The following is an 18,298-nucleotide window of genomic DNA, read 5'->3' as shown; positions in this document are numbered from 1 at the left end:
GGGAGAGTTTGAGATGTACTCTCTCGTGTGTGTCTGGACTACGCTTTGTCTTACCTACGCTTTGAGAAGTAGCTTGAGTGCTTGCCAATATAGCTCTTCGGATCACTGAAGTAGGTAAACATTCTTATTACTATAAAAGTACATGAGGCAGACATCATCGGGCTTTGATAATATTACACTAGATTTATCATTTCCTGCACTCATTAAATGCTAGCACTCCTAAATTGGGTTAAGATCCGGTCTCTCTTCGGGTCTGGCTCTCACATGGCACAATATATATATATATATATATATATATATATATATATATATATATATATATATATATTTAAAGGTTATATATCCAAAAAATATACAATACAAGGAAACACTTTAACGCTTCAGGATGTTCAGTTGTGAACCTTCTCTGACTATATTTCAGTTCATGTACTTATGAAGGTATTATGAACATGCACGTCCGTTTTGAAGCAACTACAGAGCGTGCAGCCAATATGCATGTGACAAAGAGAAAGACATGACGCAAACACATCGTTAACGGCATTGAATGCACTATCACTTATTCGTCATTCAGTGTCCTGTATCATATTGTACATCGAATAGTTCAAAAACAAAGAACCGCGATCATTTCGACTCAGTTTTTTGTATTAGAAGAGTGAATACCCTGATTTTATTATATTTGCCAGATTATCTTCTCTCATAGAGAGCGATCTTTGAGAACAATATTGGAAAAGAAAAGCTTCATTAGAAGGTATTACGGTTTAATATTTGGATATAATGAATGCGACTCATTTACTGATAGAATGGTTAACACGTCTCTCTCTCTCTCTCTCTCTGTGAATATGTATTTTTTAATTTCTGTTGGATCAATGCGTTTAATTATCTCAGATCAACTGCTTTATTTTTATCATTGTAACCTAATCTGTTACGGTAATAGAACTTCTTTCACTGTTTTATTCATTATACGCGTTTATAACAATTGAATATATTCGCAGAGGACATGTAATGCCAAATCGTCATATAAACGAAACTGGTTATTGTCTGATATCACAACCTTTCTTATCATACATAGTCCATGTATTCCGGAAAACCAAGTACAGAAATTATACAAGAGAGTGATAACTCGGTGCGGCTTTTAGGTACCATTTAGCTATATTTTTGGTTTACGTGCGGTTTATTTATTTTCTCTTGATACAAAAATACTTAAGGTGCATTTTTTATCGTTTTGACAAATTCTGCAACTTCAACTGCGTTTTTCCGATTTTAATCAAACTGAAATGATGCACAGACAGATTTTATATTTGGGTTCTTCACGCACTCTACTAATATCCGACTGGATATTAATAGAGTGTCAAGTGCATGAGAGTGCAGAATATCCTCTTGCAGAATATAGATGTATCCGTATGGCGCATAAGTTCACCTGAATGGTTTCCGCTGGCTATTAGAGGTGTATGAGGTATGTTTTACTGGTCTATATTCAAATCCCTTCGCATGATCAGAGTGGTCTACCTGATTCGAGTGACAGCTTGAATTCTCAGGATGTCAACCCAAAGGAACACCTGCGTAATGTTCTGGAACCTGCTTTGAGACGTGTCAACTCTGTGCCCGCCTTCATGCAGGATATCTCTGTGTGTTCGTGGAGGGGAGGGGAGGGATTATTGCATATATCATGAGTAATCCACTCCTACGTTATTATAAATCAGTAGAATCAATAAGGCAGAAATAACACGAGATTGTAAGTGCCAAACACAGTGTAATGGTTAAATACTAATCTTAATATTTTATTCAGTTTGATAGGAAATGAACTTAATGAACAAGTAATTAAAAGGTTTTATCGATTCTGTTATTTTATTATGGATGCCTAATTAATTTTAATCGAGATTTGTCTACAAACTGCACATTATTCATTCAAAATATTTTTTTAATATTTTCATCCCCAACTGCATAATGATAAAGTTTAAAATAAATTGTTTATTTCCCTTAGTTGGTTATTATCTATTTGAAATTATTCCCTTTTCCTTTGCAAACAGCATTTATTTATTTTATTTTTATGTTTTATGTAATATATCAAGCAATGTAAGTGTTCTTACTTAATCAAATGCTTTTATCAAAAATATGATTTTTTATATCATATTGCTTCTTTTTTATTATAAGAGGTTTAAAAAAAACACAAGCTAGTGTAGAGTATTATTCTTTTCTATCTCATTTTGACTAATTTCCATGGTACTAATACTAATGCGCTAGAGTAAACATTAATGGAGGATTCACATACTATCTATAACAGTATATAATTGATATAATTGATATAATATATAATGAATATAATTGATATAGTATATAATATATAAATACCATAGCGTGAAAATCTACCATACTCTGTTACTGTCGGTGGACAAAGAGAAATTCGTCAAGATCCTTCTTTAGAGATCATGCATGGAACTCTATCAAATCATTTTAGGACTCCTGTAAGGTAATGGACACACCTTTATTGGTTGCAGGGTTGAGGTATCATCCATTTGGCTAACGAAGTTGACTTTGTTGGACAAGAACAATTCGGAATTTATTCTGATTTCGTCTGATGATTTCTGTTTTTTTGTTTTCCTCCAAAATTAACCAGCTTTTGAACTTTGAAGACTAGTATTTTGTATTTCATTTTCTACTATTATAATAAATTCTATTAAATAAAAAGAATTAATATATACCGACTTTTTCACATTGTTCCATTATTTTTCTGTCTTATTAACTGTTTTATGCAAATAGTTTTAGTGCATACCGATCCATAAAATCTGGATTATTTTATGGATCGGTATGAGAGGGAGGACCATTTCCCTCCCTCTCAAAAATGAATGTGGAGATTAATTAATGGTCTCTCATGTGTACCACTAGTATTTATTGTGTGATATTCAAGCACAACGAATTAGTATCCGTTCTGCTCGAAAAGGAAGGGAGTACAGCCAATGTCTGTATGAATAAACAATTGCGTGGTGCTTTTGTGGACTAAATTGTGTGGACTAAACTGTCAGAATTACCATTTCTGAGCAAAGAAAATCTGAATTATTATTATTATTATTATTATTAGTAGTAGTAGTAGTATTTCGGGCGACTCCAGGGAGTCCTTAGACTCCTCGAGGGAGGCGCTAAACATCATTTCCACACAACTATACGACATTCTCACAGTATCTATCATACTTTGCCTTGAACTCGCTCACCCACAACAGACTCTGGCAGCTTATTCCACTCATTTACCACTCTAAAAGTAAAGAACCCAGCTCTAACACCCCTGCTAACCACACTCTTGCCCAGCTTCCATAGGTGTCCCCTAGTTCTCTCACCATCAGTCCCGATCTCAAAAATATCCTCTGAATTAATCCTATAGAATCCCTTTAGCAATTTGAATGTCTCAATCATCTCTCCCGTTTTCCGCCTATCAACTAGTTTCTGCAACCGACAAATCTTCAACCTGTTCTCATATGGTTCATTCCATAAACCTGTTATCACCTTAGTCACTCGCCTCTGGATCCTCTCTACCTCCTCCCCATCAAGACGGAACCGGGGTGACAGTATTCAAGATGAGGTCTTATCAAGGCTCGGTACAGAGGTACAATAACTTGATTGTCTCTGCTCGTCAAGGTATTTTTCAACAACCAAGTGAGTTGATGAGCTGATTTAGCTACTTTTGCAATGTGCCACCTAAACTTCATCTCCCTATCCACCAACACTCCTAAGTCCCTGGCCTCATCAATCTCCTGGAGTACAGTTCCACCAATGTGGTATACTGCTGCTAATCTTTTCACCCCAAAATGCATAACCTTACATTTTGTCACATTAAATTGACATCCATTCTCATTAGCCCAGAACTCCAATCTATCGAAGTCATCCTGCAAGATTTTGACATCTTCTGCATTCACTATCGCCCTACCCAACTTTGCATCATCAGCAAACAAATGAACTGTTCCACTTAGATCCTTCCCTATATCGTTAATGAACAGATTAAACAGCAGTGGTCCAAGAACAGACCCCTGCGGCACACCACTAGTCACAGGTCGTTTTTGGGACTCTACGCCTGAATAAACTACTCTCTGATATATCTTTATCAACCACCCACCTATCCATCTCATCAACCCAATGTCCATTCCCATATGTTGCAGTTTACGGATTAGATTTCCATGTGGTATCTTGACAAAGGTCTTAGTCAGGTCCAGCAGTATCACTGTAAACCCATTACCCTTATCCAGTTCAGCCGTCACTGTGTTATAAAACTTGAGCAAGTTACTGAGGCATGATCTACCCTTCACAAAGCCATGCTGTCCCCTGTACAATATCTCATTTTTATCAATCTATTCCTGTATTTTTCCCTTGAGCACTTTCTCCAAGACCTTGACAACGACTCCTGATATGCTGATCGGTCGGTAATTTGCAACCATAGTCTTGGATACTCCTTTATGCAGTGAAACTATTTTTCCCTCTTTCCACACCTTCGGGACTAAACCAGACCCGAGACTCAGATTAAACAACATGATCAAGGGTACTGATAATTCCTTAGCCGCTTCATGCAAGACCCGTGCCGGTATACCATCCTATCCCACAGATGTATTCACATTAAAGTTCTGTAATAGACTATTCACCTCCACTTCATTCATCACAATTCCCGTATAAACTAATGGTTCCTTCATTTTTTTCAATGTCACCACCTGGATGATATACTTTTGCAAAATGCGCGCTCAGTAACTCCACTATATCGACTGATTCAGTGACCTCCTTACCATTGTCATTCCTTAAAATCATTTTGCCGTGTACATTTTTTTTTCTTGCTTGCAGCATATTGAAAGAACTGTTTGGGATTCTCATAATCTACTTTTGCTTTTTTTACCACACTCGTTACCCTTCTGGCCTGCATGTCACCCCTTTCTTTAAATTCCCTCCACATCCAGTTGTTTCTTTTTTTGCAGCTCAAGTTTAATGGTGTTATTCATCCATTTAACCCCTACTTGTTTTACTATTCGGACCCTAGGTATACAATCAGCCATAACCTCCTGTAAATGCTCCTTGACCACTTCCCATGCTCTATCGACGTCCAACCCTTGCAGTGGTACATGCCATGGCACTGATCCAAGCAATCTCCTAAGCTTGTCATACTTGTCAGCACGGTAATTCCACATATACCCTGTCTTAATCGAAAATTCCACACATTTAGCCACCTCCCAGGTTCACTCTCACCAATAGGTGACAACATGGTCATATTCATTACAGTCAAATTGTGAGATGCTATTACCAGGTCAAGCACTCTCACACCCCTAGTATTTTCAATTACATGCTGTCCAGATAGTTATCTCTTAATAATTGAATAAAATCCATTTCATTTTATTTATGAAGTGCTCTGTACTTGCAAGCTAAGAGGGAGGGATATAGGTGGTAAATTATTAATTCAATAACCTAGTTATTATCTTAGATTTCAATCGTTAATATCTAGTTTATTAATATGTCTAGGCAAGTTATTAATATAGCTTGCCTATATTAATAACTTACAATAAATATAATGAAGATTGAAATTTAATTAAGCTTTGTTGGATGCTTTATATGCTTATTTACAATTTTTTAATTGAATAATTTTTATAAAATTAATTATTTTCGCGTTTTATTTTTTACTTGTTATTTTTACACTTGTTTTAAAGCAGGAACAATTATATCATAGAGTATGATGTCCTCTGTGCTTTTTAAAATTATTTCAGAAAAAAGGTAATGAATTACCTTTCGAAAAGGTTCGAAAAGTTTCGTAAAGGTGAATAAAAAGAAATTTTCGCAACAGGATAACTTTGGTTTTATAGCTGAGTCATGCTATAAATATTCCAGTCCGGGTGCGACTTGACATTCTCTCAACCACAAATCGACCAAAGTCCACCAGCAATATGGTAACTTGCTCTAATGAACACTTTTCAAGGTACAAGAATGTACTTGCTGCATACTAACGTCACAATGCTGTGAGAACGATTTATGAACATCAGCACACGCAGCCAAAGTACGCTACGCGAGAAAACAAAATGCAGTGATGAAGATGCAAAACAATAGTCCACGTCGTTGTTGAAACGCTTCATTAGAACTAAGCTGTGTGGTCATTTTCAAGGGATCATTTTTGGAAGCGCGTTGATATTATTAACATCGTTTATCGATTTATCTCAAGAAAGAGATTAAATTTAAATAAGTTACTGATGAGAATTAATTGATATTAATTAACTGCCATGAATTAAAACAGTTCTGCTACAAATTTGTTTATTTAATTATTTATTATTATTACTACTCATAAAATCTGACTAGATAGTGATTCTCAACCCAAAATTTTAGGCTGGCCAGCAAATACTTAAAATTGTAAAACTGGAATTTGGTTCTAGCTTCAATAGATGAGCTTATTTTAAACTTCTGAACGAAATGCAGTTATCCAACTCTATCTAATTTGGAGAAAATTAGATAGAGTTGGATAAAGAGGGAGAAATAGAGAGAGAGAGAGAGAGAGAGAGAGAGAGAGAGAGAGAGAGAGAGAGAGAGAGAGAGAGATTCTTCATTCTGTTATTTTTACTATATTTTTATACTATATTTTTTACCGTATTTTATTTATTTTTTGTGATTAGAACCGGAATATTATTTCCCGCAGTCTGCTATACGCCCTGCACTTAGAGATTCACTGACTAGTCTAGTCTTATTGAAATATTGCGCTTGTATAATACAGGGTATCTCTTAAATTTGTAAATATTTCAATAATTCATAAAAATCAGAAAAATTGGCGTTTTAGAGTTTACTTTGCACGAAAGTGAATCGCAAGGCGGGGGAGTTTTTTTGGTGAGGCAAACAGTTTAGTTCAAAATTTCACCGATGGTGGGCGATACTGATGACACTCAGAATGGCATTGAAAACTTATTCATATGCAGGAAACCCGTTACATATCACTGTAGTAATTGTTCAACGTGTGCAAGCGGGTGAAAATACCGTTTAGAAAAGCGTGGAGCATATCCTGGTGGATTCAAGCAACTTCGCGGTGAATAGCATCTTTTAAATCCGATAAGCAGTAAGCAGGACGGGCTTCTCAGGTACACCCGGGACTTTAAATAGCCCCACAATCAAAAATCTACTGGTGTCAAGTCCTGAGGGGGTCATGCGGAGTTGCAATTACGGCTGATAAGTCATTCTTCACCAAATGTGCTGATGAAAAGCTGCTTCATGGGAGATTCGATATGAGATGGTGTGCGCCTCCATGAACGTGAGAGCGTGACAGTGTGAAGAACATTTTTTTCCCGCAAGCATGGTATCGTGTTTTCGGGTAGCTGTTGCAAATAGCGCTGTGCATTTACTGAGCACATTTTGTTGCACATGGCTCTTCAAAGAAAAAGGAACCCACGATGCAGTGAAGCTGCACCAAACAATGGGTCGGGGTGAATGCAACGGTTCCGCTGTGTTGGTGTGCGGATTGTCCTGTGCCCAAATTCGACGTTATGCGTATTAACTAAACCATGCAACGAAAAATGCGCCTTCTCTCCAGATGTCCAGCAATTGTGGATCTTCTACGACTCCTGTCAAAGCCCACGTAGCCAATTCCTGCCGCTTAGGGGTATCACTTGGTAACAGCTGGTGAAGAGATTGCAGCTTGTATGGACACAGGTTTAACATACTATGAAGGGTGCGGAATAAGGACGGTTTCGCTATTCCCATGATTCTTGCTGCTTCCCATGCACCGCCTACTCCACTCGTTGATTCTACCGCTAGGATGTTCATTTGCAATACCACAGAGCTGGTACGGCTTAAAATAACACTGGTCTGGGTTGCGAGAGCGATCTGACAGACTTCCAGTTTCCTCAAAACATCGTGTTAGAGACCGTACACCGGTGTAGTCAGGAAGTAGTGATAGGACCTCGACTTTCTTTATTCATTTTTGCGTTTGAAACTTTCGAAAAGCTTCCGCTGTCGATTCCCGCTTACGTAAAAGAACTTCACTAACAGTGCGTTATCCATCTATGTGAGCATCAATCACACCAACAAACCTTTCTTTTCACAAACATATTTCTGTTCGCACCAACGACTAGGAGCCAGCGGTACACCCTGAGGTTCTTACGACTCTCATGTGCATGTATCTCACAAATAGGGCATGTGATACAGTACCCTCTATTGGTAAAAATTTGGACTAACATTTTTTCCGTGGCAAAAGAAAAAAAAATCCTCCTTGCGATTCACTTTCGTGTAAACCGCACTCTAATATACCAGTTTTTCCGATTTTTATGAATTATTGAAATATTTACAAATTTATGGGACACCCTGTATACTATACAGGATTCTAAATGTATGATATATCTTCCGTACAGATCTAATAAACTAAACATTTGATTTTCTGCATTTCTTGTGGTGTTTATTTTAGATAAAAATGAGACATATTTGGATGATGACTCTTTGTTTTGCTACAGTCCATATAGTTCCAGGACGTGGTAAGTGATTTTGTTTTGCGATAACTGTATGTTCTCTTAGTGATTAATATGAAGAACACAATTTCTCTCAGTTCATGTACCGAATAATCTTGTGGCCAATGATTGACGGATACAACATTATCCTGTCTACAAAATCTATTGTATGATAATATTCAGCCTCTTTATAACGTTCTCTTTACGTGCCTGGTGAAGTCTCTATACACCCACAAAAGTAAGTGAGAGACAAAATAAATAAATAAAATAAATAAATAAAAAATACAATAAAACCTAAGCCATCAGGATGTTATGTGCTTTCAATTTACAGAACTCTTTTATGGATTAAAATTTCTAATGTCATGGACGAAACGATTTTCAGAGGCAAGTAGACACTAATCTGTCTCCTCAGCGTTTCAATAAGAAATTTAGGTAAGACGTCCATACTTTTAATCTTCGTTCTTAAACTCTTTTAACACTCAAAAATCGCATGAGATTTATAACAGTATACATTGCAAGGTCGATATAATGTTATGTATAATGACTACAACATGCGAAACACTAGACCTTAATTCTTGTAAATAATATGATGATTTCGTTTGTTTTAATAAGACGCTTGTACGTCATACACTGCTTTTCCAATGTGAATAATATGTGTTTGCATATAGCGAAACGTGGCCGGTGTGCCTGAATAATTTCTCTAATCAGCAGCATTTCACCTCATCAAGCGCTGTTTTATCCATTGTAAAACACCGCCTTCTCCACTACTTAGAAACATTATGCATTCAAAGCTAATTTACATCACAGATATGCAGACAAAAGTTATAAAACTGCAAACTGAAATCATTTCTCTGTAAATCCCAGCGCTTTTGAATTGAAAAAAAAAAGAAGGGAAGAAAAAGAAACAAAGCTAACGAAGAAAGAAATATTCAATATTCCATTTTTACCATTTTTAATGCCTGAAAACTGTCCTTCTCAACATGTGGCTACACCTCGAAAAGTTTAAAAATCATACACGTGGAACAACACTATCTAGAAACAGCTGCTCCTGGAATGTTGAGCTGCTTCAGAAATACTGAAAGATTTGGAACTAAAGAGAATACATACATTTCGTATGAGTTGGGTTTGTGAAAATAGAAAGATAAAAATAGAAAAAGTAAACACACACACACACACACACACACACACACACACACACACACACACACACACACACACACACACACACACACACACACACACACACACACACACACACACACACACACACACACACACACACACACACACACACACACACACACACACACACACACACACACACACACACACACACACACACACACTATATGCTAAAAATCATAATTTTAACTTCAGATTGCCACTAATCTATCGATTGATGGTAGCCTGGAACATGTCCGTCAATGTGCCCAGGAAATTCAGTAGTGGGCATTCATGAATAATATGATTGACGGTCTCTTGATCAGCAACACAGTCATGTGTTAGGGATTGACACAGGTCTCACATATACATCATGGTAGCACATCTGGCGTGGCCTGTCCTCAGGCGGTTGAGTGTGCTTCATTGTGTCTAGGCAGGTCAAAGCCAGGGACCTCTATTTTGGGGGTTGTAATGATGTAGGCCAACGATTCTTCCTTTGTGAAGTGAAATTACCTGTTTTCTTATTTTACTTCTATTTTAGTTTTTAAAGTATTTAATATGATCGAAATGTGATCATTCTTAGTGAAGAACAGGCAGGTTTCAGAAAGAATCACTCCACATTGGATCAGATCTTCATAATAAAAAGACTAGCCGAATTATACTGGGAACATAACAAATATATCTATTACTGTTTTATAGATTTTAAACAAGCATTCGGTTCAATAAATAGATCAACTTTATTAAGAATATTAAAACAGAAACCAATCGATTAAGTTACCCTAGATTCTTCCTAGAAAAATATTATAATCTCACAGAAGAAATAATTAAATTTATCAGTATAACAACAGATAAAATAAACGCGAGTAAAGGAGTAGCCCAAGGATGTCCCATCTCCCCCCATACCTTTTTAACATCTACCTAGAGGTTATGGTTGACCCCTTTTTCTCCTTCCAAGTCTTGGAAGGAGAAAAAGGGGTCAACCTAAATGGTTATAACCTTAATTACATAAAATACGCAGATGACATTGTAATGATAGCAGACACAAAAGAAAAAATGGTGAACCTAATAAATAAGCTAAACAATAAAGCTAAAGAATATGGCATGAGCATAAATACGGACAAAACAAAAATCTTGGGAATTGGAAAAAATGAAAAAAAAGTAAACTTCTTCTTGAATGGATCAACAATTCAACTATTTAGGAACAATATTAACAGAACACTTAGATACCATGACCACTATTAAACATAGAATATCGACTGCGTGGTCATCATTTAATAAGCTAGGTAAAATCTGGAAAAATAATAAAATCTCCAAATCTTTAAAAATTAAATTTTATAATGCAATTATAATACCCACTGTGCTATATGCTTCAGAAACTTGGACACTCAAGAAGTCAGAGATACGAAAGCTGGAGGCTTTCGAAATGAAATGTCTCAGAAAAAGAAATAAAACAAAATAAACAGAAAAAAAAACAAATGATTCCGTAAGACAAGACCTGAACTATACAGACTCATTAATAGAAAAGGTCAAAAGAAGACATCTTCAATCGTATGGACATGTCGAAAGAATTTCACCAAAAAGGCTATCCTACCTCGCTCTGTATGCAAGATTAGAAGAAAAAAGAAAAAAAAAAGACCAAGAACTAAATGGAAAACATCAATAAAGGTTAACTCCGGATTACAACCCTATGGACAGCGCTCACCAGCCACGCAAGAAACTGAGACTCCTGGAGGATGTTGCGGAAAACACGGAAACAAGGTTGAGTCCAACCCGTCCCCGACGCAAGAGGGCAGTAAATAAGTAAGTAATATGATCGAACAATTTCAGATCATTAAGGACGCCTACATTTTCGAAAATGCGATGATTTTCCATGAAAATTCGTGTTAAAAGATTACAGTGCCAGAAAATAAAATTAGAATTACAGTCTGAATCGTTTGAGCAAAGAATACCCAATCAGCAAAAGCGAAACAACAGGTGAAGGAACAAGGAAACTGATTTCCAGGAATGTGACGACATTGGCGCAAAAACTATTGCACCACGTGACTGCAACAATACCTTCAGCTGCGTTTCACTCAAGAGCATGTCGTGTTCACAAGAATACTTTTTTTTTCTTCTATGTACGTTATATTAAAAAAAGAGATGACTGGTTTCAGTCTTTTTTTTTTTTTAATATAACTGGCAGACTATTTCATTTAAAACTAAACCGATAATTACAGTTTAATTAAATATTCTGGAAAACAAACTGTTTCTGTGGAAAACATGACATAAGGTCTCAAGTTTAAATAAAATATTTATTATTTTTAAATATAATACGTTGAATAAATACTTTTTTCTGAATAAACGCTTTTTCTTTATTTTGTTAAAGCACAAAAGTGTCCAGTGCTGAATTGCACTACAATAGATTGCGCCTTTACAGTTCCCCAGGAATGTATTACCGATGCCAACTGCGGTACAGCAATACCGTGTTGCCGTGGATGTTGCAACAGTACTTACTGTTACTTATCAGGTAAGTACACCTACCTGCTGGCAGGTGTGTGTGTGTGTGTGTGTGTGTGTGTGTGTGTGTGTGTGTGTGTAGAGTATTTTTTTATTATTATAAAACAATAGGTGTTCCGGTACTCATTCTTTACTTGCAGGAAAAATTGGAAATTAAAAGGATATGAAACTAAGTATAAGTAAAAAATTATTTACTGATTTATTTCTTCACATATCATATATCTTTGAATAATAACAACAAATTAAGCAAATAATGAACACTTTATTAAGTACGTATAAATGCATATAAAAATAAGAAAAATGTATACGATAATTTTTAATAAATATGAAAGTACTTCTTTCACTACGCGTTATTCCCGCTTCCTATGCAGGGTCCGCGTGTTACTTAGATGCGATTTCCTGTTAGTATAGTACCACTCCCAACCGACCTGTCGCCTAGTCCAGCGCTTCCCAAACCGTGGGCCGCGGCCCCCTTGGGGGCCTTTAGTTTTGTTGAGGGGGTTGTGAAATAATGAAAACAAATTTAAAATGTTTTAAGACTAAATGTGTGCCATGTCAAATGTGTATGTAAGATGCTAAAAATGTAATATTTGCATTTGATTTTTGCTATATTTGCTGTGTATGTTTTGTATTGAATATAAATACAATAAACATTATATATATGTCTGTATTGCGATTTGTTTTCGATGGGTTCCATGAAATATTTTAATTTTTCCAAGGGGGCCTTTACATCCATAGGTTTAGGAAGCACTGGCGTAGCCTGCCGCTGGGTGGGATATATTTTTGGTTGTAGAGGCGTATGTTTACGGGGCCTGTCTGCTTGCGGGATGAAAAACGCCAGATAAACTGGCGGAAAAAACCATACTGGCTGCGCCCAAGACCGGCTAACTTGGCTATGGCTGAGGAAGATCCTCAAATTCCTTACGTCTTCGACGGGAATCGAACCTGGGACACTCCTTTCGCAGGCATATGGTTGCGATGCGCAAAGCCACTAGGCTAACCGCGCGAACAATAAACGTGCAAGTACTGTCAAAATTAATTCTGTACACCGCTGAAATTTTTGCATCATCACTGTCGATAGAATTAAAATAATGTTTTTTCCTTCCTATGTTTTATGAATGACTGGTGGTCTCAGGGAAACACCTGTTGAATTGCAGCATTAAATGAAACAGATTAGTAAATGCGATTAACTTGAAACCGCACTGTAACTTGATAGTCGTTTGCAGTTTGAAGATTCAAAGCATTTGCGAATTGTAGTGGGAATATAGCCAATGCCGGCGCTAGGGTCTTTGCCGCCCGCATGCAATTTCTATCTAAGCGCCCCTGTAACTATCAGGGCGTGTGTGGTTCTTTTACGATAATAAAAATTTAAATTATTTGAAATTTCTTAAATGAATTTTGACAGAACAGCCACACGTTGGATCGCTAAATGTAACGAACCGGGGGTGTTGACTAGGCAGGATAATCTTTAAAAACCCGAATATTCTAAAAATTCTCAAAAGTTAAAGCAAATTCTGATAAAGCCACTTCACTTTAATCGTTGAATATAATGATACAGGGATTATATTGTAGCCTTCTCACCGACCCGAATCGCTAACAAAATTAAAAAGAATTTTAATTAAAGTTAAAATTTTTATTATAACTAAAGTTTAAAAAATTCTTGCTTTTTACAAGTTACTAAATTCTTAGTAACTTGTAATTTTTTTAAAATAATTTTTATAAGTGGAACTATCTTTTAGGAAAATAAAAGAAACTCAGGATAGATGAGAAAATAAGAAAAAAATTCAGAAACAATTAGAACATTTAATATAATTATTCGAAAAATAAAATCTTCACAGAATAACAGAAGATAAATTAAATTACATAAATATATTTGAAATTTTTTAAATTAAAATTTTAGGGTTTTTGATTTCATATTCACAAAATTAGAAATAATGGTCTTAACGTCTAGTTCCGCACATATATCATTTTCAATAGCTATTAACGGCAAACTAACAAGCCTATTTTGTGGCATACTTGTTCTTAAGTAGGTTTTAATCAATTTTCAACTTGGAAAAGGAACGTTCACTGCTCGCTACACTAACAGGTAAGGTTAATAGTATTCTTAAAGCAATTGAAAAGTTAGGTAAAGATAAATTATTGGACACAATAAAATTAAGAATATCGAAAGATTTTTGAATATTTAAATTATCCTTCCGGAAAATATCCCGGAAAGCACATAACGTATAGTTCTATTGCATTTACGTCTTTATTGTCGCAGTCCTTCAATAGAATCTCTAAATCGTCACAAAGTTTTTTCGTAAATCTTCTTTGTTAATTTGTAGTAATCTATACAATAAATTGAAATTATCATAATATGTTTTTAGTTGTTCAAAACATTCTATTAACGAACACATTGCAACATCTAGAAATGTATAAAACACATTCACTCTAATTTATCTTCTGGCGATTGTGGTGTTTTGTCTTGAAGCTCGTAGTCAAATTGTCGTGTCTTCTTTCGTCGTCGAACTTCCTTACAAGTTTTAAATTCTTGTTCTCCTTCCACCTATTCACTCAGTTCTTTTCCCATTTTTAGAACTTCTTTAAAATTTGTATCTGATCGATACTCTTGTGAGAATATTTTTAAGTTTTCGATAGATTCTAAAGCAAGTCTAATGTTCATATTTTTGTCTTGAAGCATTTTACTCACAGGGTTTATTCTGTTAAATCATGCCAAGTTATAAGAGAGAAAATAAATTTGTAGTCCTTTATTTTAGCACATAAAGTTTGTACTTCATGCTGAGTTTATTAAAATTTTCATTATTTAAAATTTCAAAAAGTGCATCGTAAATTTCTCCTAACTGATATCGTAGAGGGAGCGTTGCATTAATTTTACTTTCCCATCGGGTTTCTGATGGCTGTCTCAATGTTAATTTTTTTACGAACTTTAATAAAAAGATTGCCCAACGTTTGTAAGAGAATGAAAAGAAATTGTATATTTCTTGAATAATTGCAAAGAAACTAATTGTATCTGCATTCACTTTGGCTGCATCGTTAATGATTAAATTTAGAGCACGAGCAGCACATGGCACGTAAAAAGCTCGAGGATTTTTGTTCAAAAGCAAATTTTGGAGCTCATATTTTTTCCCTTTCATATTTGCCCCGTTGTCATACCCTTGACCTTGCATGTCTTCAATGGGAATGTTCCATTTTTCCAGTTGTTCCATTATTGTTGGACATAAACCACGTTTTGTGGAATCTGATATATCTGCAAAACCTAAAAATTTTTCCCTGATCTTGACAATTCCATTGTCACACGAAACAAAGCGAATAGTAACGGTCATTTGTTCTGTTTTACTTGCATCAGGTGTGCAATGTAAAATTATGGAATAATATTTAGATTTTCGAATTGATACTAAACGTGTATTCCCTGATTGCGTTAAAAGTTTGCAATATTTCATTTTGACTGTCTTTACTCAAATAGTGTACTGTGTTGTTTCGTTGTAGGGCCCTTTCAACATGATTTTCCATAACGGGATCAAACTTCGGAAACAGTTCGACTAATTTTAAAAAATTGCCGTTATTCCTTTCATATAATTTATCAGGTGATTCGGGAAAAGCTACATTTTGGCTACCAAGGAATTTTATAATTTCAATCAAGGGTTCTAAAACACTCGTCCAATGTTTCGTTTCCATTTCATACATGCTTTGAGTCTGGCAATCAATAGTAAATTTTTATCAAGTTCCATCCATTTTAAGAAATTTTTCATTCGAGTTAAACTAGTCTCATGTCTATGCACAGTTATACTTACATTTCTCCAATCGTGATAACCTTCTACAAGACTACTTGATTCAGTAGGTGCGAAAAGTTTGCAACAAAAGCAAAAAACAGAATTTAAAGTTTCGGAATAAATGAGCCATGTTCTTGGCACGAGCTGCTAGTTTTCCATTTTTCTATTATAATACGTGTCGCCAAACTTATGACCATATGTATCTCTGGAATATATTATATTTTTATTTTGAATAGGCCCCATTTCAATTAAAACAACTCGTAATTTTTCATCAATATTTCCTCATTCGCCTGGATCTTCTAAATTTACAGACTAACAATGTGTTAGTATCGTGTCAACTACAACTAAATCTTCTCCTAACTGTTTTTCACTCAAATCATGCATCTTGTTATCTTGTTCAATAGTTGCAGTAGTACTTTCATGCAAACTGGATGATATGCACGGTTCTTCAACTCTGATTTCTGATGTATCGAATTGGTTACAATCTGCTTCAGAAAATATTAATATTTTAACAAATTTATTAAGAGCCCCAGTTTGTTTTTTAATATCTGCTTCTTTTGCAGCATGACGCTTACGATTTTGTGCACTGGATAACTTTTTTTTTAATTTTTGATTCCATTTCTATTTTATACCCGCAAGAAATTATTACACAACACGACACAGAGACGAAATAATAGTCCGCTGCGCTACTGTCAGTAGCCAGCCTACTGAGATGCGTACCATATGACTGGTTTACCTAGTAACAAATGTTTTGTACGAAAATTCGTTTCTGCGCATGTTCACCGTTTCACTTTAGATAAACTGCAGTAGACACAACATTCTGCAGACAAGCGTCTGCTCTCGCTGCAAAATTGTAAACAGCCGGCTGATCAAAGAGGCGTCAATACACAATTTTTTTAAATTTTTATTCGGTGTATCCGGCCTTATTTATTTTAATATTGATCATTCTAAGAAAATTTTGTTTTTATGGTAAAAATTTGTTTCTTAAAAATTAACTTATGAACTGTGCCCCTGCGGCGGCGCCCCCTTCGTAGCGGCGCCCGCATGCACCGCATGCTCTGCATGCCCGCTTCCGTCGGTCCTGAATATAGCTATACTGGAAGAACAACGTCCATGAAAAGATTTCTAGATAAAGCAGAGAACGGAGACTGATTATCTGCGTGCTAGGGAATACATTGAGTCATTATCGGCGTCCGTGAATTACTTCGTGAATTTAGTTTCAATTCTGTCAGTTAAGCATTATTATCAAGAATTTTAGGGTGTATTTTGAGAGATTTTCGAACATTGCAGAAACTCATGTTTGAAGAGGCACAAGTCTGCCCAGTGGCGGAATCCAAGTGTTAAGTCAGTTATTTAATAATAATAATAATAATAATAATAATAATAATAATAATAATAATAATAATAATAATAATAATAATCAAGAATTGTGAATTATCAAGAAACAAAGGATTATCGCTCAATAAGCAACTAAAGAGGAAAACACGGTCATTGAAAAAATTCATGAGAAAACCATAGAAACCTTTGTGAAACACACCCACCCACAAAATCCATGAATAGTTAGTTCCACCTTACTGGCGGATTCTGTTTAATATGGAATCCACCAATTATATTACTGAAACATGGCAATTAATTATATCAACTTCTTTCTTTCATACATTAAGTCTCGTGCTGTGATTTTGTCTCTTGTTAGATCATCCCAAGAAACCTGTTTGGTTTATATTCCAATATTCTTTTAGAATTCTTTCTTAATTCATCCTCAGTACATGTATGGTTTTCTCCATAATTATAACTTTCTCCATAATTATAATTCTGACTATGATTATGCATATGTTCTATTTTAGGTCGTTTTAAAGGTCGATATTAGTTTTAAGATCAACTAGTACATGTAGATGTTCATCTAACACAATTCATTTCTTTCACGAAAATTGTTAACCTTTTAATTATTATTTATTTTTTATCCAGCTTTTGTCAAGTAAAAGCCATACAACAATAACAGAGCGCAAGTTTGGTGAGCGTATCATAACTTCTCAGGCTAGTGTTTTTTTTTTTTTTAGCCAACACTGCCCGATTCATATTTGCCAGTGCTATGTTAGCATTGGTTATTTTGTATGCTACTCATTCATTTTCCATAATGTTAAAATAGTTCCCTAAATATTTAAAACTGTTTACTTGTTGTTTTATTTATAACTTATGCAAATTTTGCTTTACAAATGGCTATAAATGAAAATTAAAATGCAAAATCCTTATCAAGGTGGTTTACAAAATGTCTTCATTACAAGAGACAACAAAATGAAAAATTCGGTTTCTGTTTCTTGATGAAAAGCAGACAAAACACAAAAAACAAATTATAGGAGGAATGGGAACAAAAACACATTTTGATAAGAGCGATGTAATAGAAAAGAGGTCTACATAAATGGAAAAGAGAAAAAAATA

At 35.2% G+C, this 18,298-nt stretch overlaps 1 protein-coding gene across 1 annotated transcript in view; it reads left to right on the top strand.

The window, feature by feature from the left end:
* Positions 1–624: 624 nt before the first annotated feature.
* LOC150108825 (uncharacterized) overlaps positions 625–18,298 on the top strand; it is a 31,894-nt gene continuing 14,220 nt past the window's right edge. The window contains exons 1-3 of the mRNA XM_090403567.1: positions 625–748; positions 8,396–8,462; positions 11,962–12,102. Coding sequence (XP_090259693.1) covers positions 8,402–8,462; positions 11,962–12,102 — 202 coding nt within the window. The 5' untranslated portion in view covers positions 625–748; positions 8,396–8,401. The remainder of the gene's footprint in view (positions 749–8,395; positions 8,463–11,961; positions 12,103–18,298) is intronic.

This window comes from Typopeltis vanoorti, chromosome 2 (genome assembly GCF_054136105.1).
Source record: "Typopeltis vanoorti isolate ZY-2024b chromosome 2, IOZ_Tvanoo_1.0, whole genome shotgun sequence".
Taxonomy (NCBI): domain Eukaryota; kingdom Metazoa; phylum Arthropoda; class Arachnida; order Uropygi; family Thelyphonidae; genus Typopeltis; species Typopeltis vanoorti.
The sequence above is the reverse complement of the archived record's forward strand: the minus strand, read 5'-3'. Positions and strand labels throughout refer to the sequence as shown.